The sequence below is a fragment of the Polistes fuscatus genome, unplaced genomic scaffold (genome assembly GCF_010416935.1).
Source record: "Polistes fuscatus isolate 324 unplaced genomic scaffold, CU_Pfus_HIC Scaffold4, whole genome shotgun sequence".
In the NCBI taxonomy this organism is placed as follows: Eukaryota; Metazoa; Arthropoda; class Insecta; order Hymenoptera; family Vespidae; genus Polistes; species Polistes fuscatus.
Window position 1 is genome coordinate 12,843,552 of NW_025113118.1, and position 7,071 is coordinate 12,850,622.

Below are 7,071 nucleotides of genomic sequence, written 5' to 3' on the forward strand. Positions count from 1 at the left end.
ACCATATCGGTAATAGTAGTGCTCTACCTTTATCTTATCTACCATCGGTAACGATAGTTTTGTACTTTAATAATATTGACCGTCGGTAACTTTAATATAACGAATTACCGACGTAGGATAAAATAAATGATTAAAAATCTTCTATTACCGACAGTCGGTGTTGTACAAGTAGAAAACTACACTTACCGACTGTCGATATTTTGAACTATCGATCTATTGAACGTCGATATTATTAATAAATAATTAAATAAATAATTAAGTGAGCAATTAAGAGCGCTTATTCATTTTTTCTGCTATTGCAGTTTTGCTAACTTTTTTGTGCTACACGTCGTTCATTAAAAAATTCTGTGAGATTTAATTATATATAAAATTCTACAATAAAATATTATATTTAATTACATTTAATTGCCGGAGAAGTAAAGATATAAGATATAAGAAGTAAAGACATAAGAAAGGATAGAAGAAAGGAAGCCTCATCGAGGTCGCAGGTGGCGATGCTCAAAGCTAATTATGCGAACATAGCATAGGATCGGTATCGTTCTCACAAATCCCCTTTCTCTTGTATGTGCCAACGGCCTGTGAGATGAGACGAAAGAGGGTAGTTTGGGGTTGGATAGGTGATACGATACGAAAAGAGAAGTGCAGACTTGACTGCGCTATAACGGATTAACGGCTGCGATTTATTCGCAAGTAATTGCTTTTGCCCTTTAATTAACTCGCATTTATTTCGTATAATGGTATACGGCTGCTCACTGTTCCGTTCTTCGATTATTTTCAGAGAAAACAATATGATCGCCATTCGGAAAATTCTCGATTATAATGTTTTAATATGATTCGAAAAGAGATTTAATATAATTCTAAGAGAAAATAAAGATTGATATTTTGCAAAAGACTATCCTTGTTGGTATGAACTACTTCTCCTATCCCTATTACTAAGCGTATAGAAAACGATAAAGTATAGTCTAAAAACCTATTCCTATTTTTACTCTCTGATATCATTATATTATCATTATGATAATTACAATAGTTTTGAAATAATTTCAATTTGACTTTGAATAGTTTTGTTCAAAATAAATCAGTAATCTCATTCGTCTCATTCTCATCGGGTGATTAATACTAAATGCCCACCAATGGAGCACTGTTACATACTGACATATGGGCTGAAAGGCTTTCCTACCGTTCATTCAGCTATCTTTTCTGCAGGGGTGGTAAATAGGGTGTCAAAGTGCTAAATAGCCCTGATGCTCCTGTATCTATTCACGTAGCGTGCTTCTTCTGAATCTAGCCAAAGTCAATTCTTGCAGCTAATTTTCACCATTTATACACTTAATTGCTTTCACTGGCCACCTGGACCACCGATACTCGCAAAATGTTAAAAGCAATTTTATTTAACATGCTTCTCAGCATTTGTACGGGATTTATTGACTTATCACATTTATGAAAAAATATTGAATATTTAATATTTCTTTATAATCAATGTTAAAGTATATTTATATATAAATAAAATAATACTCTCCTTGCTTAGTTGTATTTGTGGGCTGTGAGAAGAATTTGAGAGAATTGGAAAATGAATCCAAGTTAATAATTTATTTACATATTATTTCTATAATATGCAACAGCACATTGAGATAATATTTATAAAATTTTTTGTATGATTGTAAAAATAACATTGCTATAATGTATAAAGAATTCATTTTAATAATGACCACTTTAGCTGCTCCTTTGCCGATTGCAATACCTAGAACAAAAAAGAAATTTAAAAAATGATGAAATGTACTGGAAAGAAAAAAATGCAATAGCCCAATTATTCCTAAGAATCACTGTAGACTTACAATCAGGGACTGTGCGAAGAAGGAAGAACGATGCGTGAACACAAAATAAAGAAATCGGAAATATTTCTATCCTCTCAGTTAACAAAGATATATCTAACATTTGTTAATTTGTTTAAACGAATGAAACATATAATCGAGTATTACCTGTGCAACTGTTTGTTCTCCAAGTGGAATGTCATCAGTCCTTAATGCTACCCTTTGAACAACACTAGTAGCATCGGCATCTAAAATGATCCTAAAAAAAATTTAGATTTTAGATGCATTCTCAAATCACAAATGTATTTATTTCTATATACATACCCTCCATCACAAATTTCATCCATCGCTAGCATTACTATGTCTAAGCTGTCTAACACCGCTCTTTTCTCAACATTTTTTCTAAGAATTTGACTTACGGAATCATACAAACAATTGAGAACACTCATCAGAATCAACTGAAACATATTTTGCATACTAGTGTCATCGTATTTTGTATGAAAACATAAAATTGTACGTATAAAAATTGTTATGTACCTCATTTTCATGCGAGCTTCCCATTACGTAGAAAAATAAATCTACGTTGCTCCTATAAACGCAAGTTAAACCATCAAGCATAATAATCTCTGCATTGGCTCTATGAGTTTTATTGAAAAGATTTTTTTCAAATGCTTTCTGTTCCTTCGCTGTTGGGAATATGTTTTTATCGTAATATTTAGCAAGGATTCTGTTGCCGTCATTATCAAGTATAGCCATACCTTTGACGGTATACAATGTCGGTTCCTGAAATTATCATTTTTAAATACAAAAGTATTATCAAAGAAATATATTCACTATGGCAAAATGCATACGTTTAAATACAAACAAGTTAGTTAGTTAATATTCACAATTACAATATTAAATTACGTTTAAAATAAAATTTTCATAAACCCATCTATTAAAACATTAAAAGATTATAAATTTAAAGAAAAGTTATAAAAATATTATTTATTAACATAATTAATAATAATAGTGATAAAAAGAACGTTTAAAAAATAAACAAAACAATCAATCAATCAATCATAAACGCAAGTGATAATCATACACATGTATAAAGATCATTCTGTACAAGGTTGTACGAGATTGAAGTGAGGTTATGTTGACTAGACTTTGACGAACCAGCCCGATTCATGATTTCAATTGAACAAGACGACACTTTTACCGAAACTAAATAGCAATGAAACTAGTTTTTATATAACGTATGCAAACAAAATTTCAATGTTATTTAACAGAACCTACCAATAACTGAACGTTCATGTTTACGTTTAATTCGACGTGTCAAACATACCAACATAAACTTTAATAGACCTGCTACGTCATCAAATTACTAACCCTTTTGTCACTATGGCGCGTAAATTTAAAAAATCATTCGACGAAACTATTTTGTCTATCAATAATTTTTTGTTTATCAATAATTTTCCATGAAGTTGCCGAACGTTGTATTATGTTAAACAATTTCATCTCTTTGTCGAATATAATTTACATTTTAAAAATATTAAAAATTATCTTTTATTCTTGAACATAAAATGATTGGAAAAGGAAAAATAATGTAGACAATAGATATATATTTTTCGTTATTATTTGTTGCTTTCTTTATTTAAGGATAACTTTCTAACGCCGTCCCGAAATAGTAGGCAAGCTTTGCTCGTTTTCAAGTATTCCCAAACGTAATATCTTTTAATTGTTTTTTTCTTTTATTTTTTCGAAACAAAATTCTCACAATAGATACTAAAAACTTATTATTCATTCAGGAGCACTTGAAATAGAAAAGATATATATATATATATATATATGTTTCTAATATATATATATATAACTTAATTTGAATTTTTATTAGAAAAAAATGACATAGGTGAGTGTTCGATAATTCAAGCTAAGTAACATTTCCCTATCTTCAGTTTCATTTTTTCTTTTCCATAAAAATAGAACATATTATGTAAGAATACAGTTAAAAAATGTTTATTTTAGCTTCGATTATTACTTTAATTTTAATTACAATCGCATATCGAAGAGCAATTATTTGTTCGAGTCTGACTAAATTCAAAGTCTGCGTTCGCGCACAAAAATTTGTCTCTTCGATAATTAATCCCTCTTGTAACAATCAATGCTCCTAAAAACAAAAAAAAAAAAAGAACCAAATTCAGCAAACAATGACAATATAAACGACGGACTTTGAATTGAATTTAATTTTGTCTTCGATTAGAAAGAACAATTGAATTTGAAAAGAAATCCAATTCTTTTCATCATTACAGAAATTCGAATTCTTCGATTCGCAAAGATATTCGATTTTCGATTTTACAATCGATTTTACAATCGAAAATCGAAAGTAGGAATACTCCCATAGACGTTTCGAAGTGTGAAAGTTTTTATACGAATTGTTTTACACAATTCGTATTATCGCAACCAATTATGAGGATTTTATTATCCGAACCCGAGGATTATTTTTAATGACGTCCATTCCATCTAACTTGATGGCGAATTTAGGTGAGATGGGAATCGGAAAAGTGGTAAGGGAAGATGCGCGAGCAAACACGCGCGAAATACAAATGCACGACTTGCGAACGGTAATTAGTAAGATAATATATATATATATATATTCCTCGAATCGTCGCTCCTTCTTCTTTCTCTTCGTCTTTTATTTCCTCTTCTTTTTTAACTTCTTATATACTAAAGTTTATATACAACGTGGACGTGGGTTATTATTTTTCTTTGACCTTCTTTCTTGTTCGTCCATCTTTTTTGTTTAAAAATTTCCTTTATCACACTTATATATTATATATATATATACTTCTCGAACGTGGAAAAATTATTGATTTTTCTATAGGAAAAAGAAGGAAAAAAACCACCTCCCCACAAATTTTCCTGTTTTGTTGAGAGGTAACGATGAAATTTTGCAATATTTTTTTCTCTTTTCTTTTGTGTGTTATTATTATTATTATTTAAATTATTGTTATTATTTATCTATATTTACTTATTTATAATTAATATTAATAAAAATAATAATAATAATAATATATTAATATGTAATAATAATAATAAAGTATTAATATTATTATTATCATTATTATTATTATTATTTCAAGAAAACATTGCCGATAATGCTATCAATTGAATCTCGTCATATCGCTGTCATTTTCATCTCGACTTGCAATATGATTTAATTTCTTTTTTTTTTCTTTTTCTTTCTTTCAATTATTTTTTGTTGCCTCTGGAGCAAATGTGTGTGTGTACGCTTTACATTACATTATCTATTAATTAAAAACAATTAGCAATAAACGTCACTTCTTATCATACAACCCAAAAGCTATAACTTCAAGAAAGTAATACGCATTTTTCGCGTTAATTAATTATTATTCAATAGTTGTTGATTCGGAAAAAAACACTCGCAATATTTATTAATTTTGTTTCCATTTTTTTCTTTTTTTTTTTTGACATATAAGTTTTATATTTTCTATATTTTTTTTTGTTTCGTTCGAAATTTTTTTCTTTCAATTTTTTTTTTTTTTTGAGTTATTTTTCTTCCTCATATCAATTGCATTTGCATATGGATATCTGAAATGTAAAAGTTTCTTCTTCTTCCTTTTTTTTATCTTTAAAGTTCAATTGAATATCGATCAAAAAAAATGAAAAAAAGAAAAACGAAAAGAAATATAATATATTTCCTTGCGTTTGGAAAAAAATAGCCGACGCGTAATTTGTTTGTTTTTTTCCTTTTATCACACGCTGAGAGAACAAGAAAGCGTTTACTGCTAATATATATATATATATATATAAAAATATATATATACTTGTTCGCTAAAGGAACGCTTTAAAGGCATATTACTTTATCGATATAATTGTTCGAACATATAATACATTCGATCGTAATGAACAACGAACATGATTTTATATTTTTTTTTTTCCCCTTGCTCGTTCGTACTCTGTATCATTTCGGTGCCACTGCTTTTTGATATGCACAACGAGAGAAAAGATGTGCCAAGGATGAGAGTGTAGAGTGATTAATTTTTTGTACATATACACACATACATATATTAACCCTTTCATTATAGAAAATGCTTAAGAGTGCGAATATCGTTTCGTATGAATTCATTCGGGTATACTTATAGGTTTTCTCATACTTCATACTTTGCACGATAATATAACGAAAGAGTTAGATATACACACATATATATATATATATATATGTATATATATATTTACAAAAGAAAAAAAAAAGAAAAGAAAAATAAATCACACTCACATAACGCATTTGGGATCTTTGGTTGAATTTTTGTTTGTTGACGGTAAGAGAGAAAAAAAAAAAGGATAAAGTATTAGAAATATCATCGATTTAATATATCTTTTTTTTTCGTTTTTTTTTTTTTTTTTTTTTTTTTTTTTTTTTTTTGTAAAATGTTACCCCGAACAATCGAGACACATATAATTATATTACGTATATGCGAATAATGTCTATTACACGATCGTTTCTCTCTCAGCAAGAAGCGTTGTTATACATTTTCTTTTCAACGTTGTCTCTCTCTTGTGTAATTATTCGGTGTATAATGCGTTTCGTGTTTACCATCATCATCGTGTATCTCAGTGTTATACATTTGGTTTATTTTGGCATACAAAATAATTTTATTTACAGATTCATAATACTATTAATTATTTATCGATAGTTTTTTTTTTGTTGTTATACTAAGTGTCGATAGTATAATCGAATTACTTATTACATTATGCAGTTACGGCTATTTACATGAACGAAGAAAGAAAAAAAAAAAGAAAAAAAAAAAAAAAAAAAAAAAAAAAAAAAAGAAAAAAAGGAAAAAAAAAGGAAAAAAAAAGAAAATGTAAAAAATAAAAAAGAAAAATAATAAAGACACAAATAAATATATCTTGGACGTGATTCAATTTTTATTTATCCTCGTGTGTACTCGGTTCAATCGATGATCAATAATCGTGAGGGATCGTTCCGTTGACACAGGGACATTTAATTATTTTATTTCTTTTTTTTTTTATTTTATTATTTTTTTTTTTTTTATTTTTTTTTTTCGAAAGAAAGATTTGCGAAGGGATTAATCATCTAACACGATACGCTACAATTGTAAATGCACAATCTGTAAAAAGAGCAATAATATCTCCTAAAATATATATTTTTAAATACAAAAAAACATTTGTGTGTGTATGTGTGTGTATTATGCTCCTCGAAATAAATCATTTCGAATTAACGCAGCAAGGACATACA

The 7,071-nt window shown here is 28.2% G+C and overlaps 1 protein-coding gene and 1 long non-coding RNA gene across 6 annotated transcripts; one reads left to right on the forward strand and one right to left on the reverse strand.

Moving 5' to 3' along the window:
- The first annotated feature begins 265 nt into the window (after positions 1-265).
- LOC122521380 lies at positions 266-893 on the forward strand. Its single transcript, XR_006304749.1, has 2 exons — positions 266-690; positions 779-893. It is a non-coding gene; the product is annotated as an uncharacterized LOC122521380 (long non-coding RNA).
- A 762-nt stretch (positions 894-1,655) lies between these two features.
- On the reverse strand, positions 1,656-3,156 carry LOC122521379 (coatomer subunit zeta-1). 5 transcript variants are annotated; one of them, XM_043642057.1, is made up of 6 exons: positions 3,087-3,156; positions 2,346-2,591; positions 2,133-2,266; positions 1,977-2,067; positions 1,833-1,841; positions 1,656-1,738 (listed from the first exon to the last, which is right to left on the reverse strand). In XM_043642057.1, the coding sequence occupies exons 1-6, from the start codon at positions 3,102-3,104 to the stop codon at positions 1,691-1,693; spliced, it is 546 nt and encodes a 181-aa protein (XP_043497992.1). In that variant the 5' UTR covers positions 3,105-3,156; the 3' UTR covers positions 1,656-1,690. The 5 variants fall into 5 exon arrangements, with proteins under 5 accessions (XP_043497992.1, XP_043497989.1, XP_043497993.1 ...); XM_043642054.1 differs by lacking the exon at positions 3,087-3,156 and adding an exon at positions 2,893-3,048; XM_043642058.1 differs by lacking the exon at positions 1,833-1,841.
- Between the last annotated feature and the right edge of the window lie 3,915 nt (positions 3,157-7,071).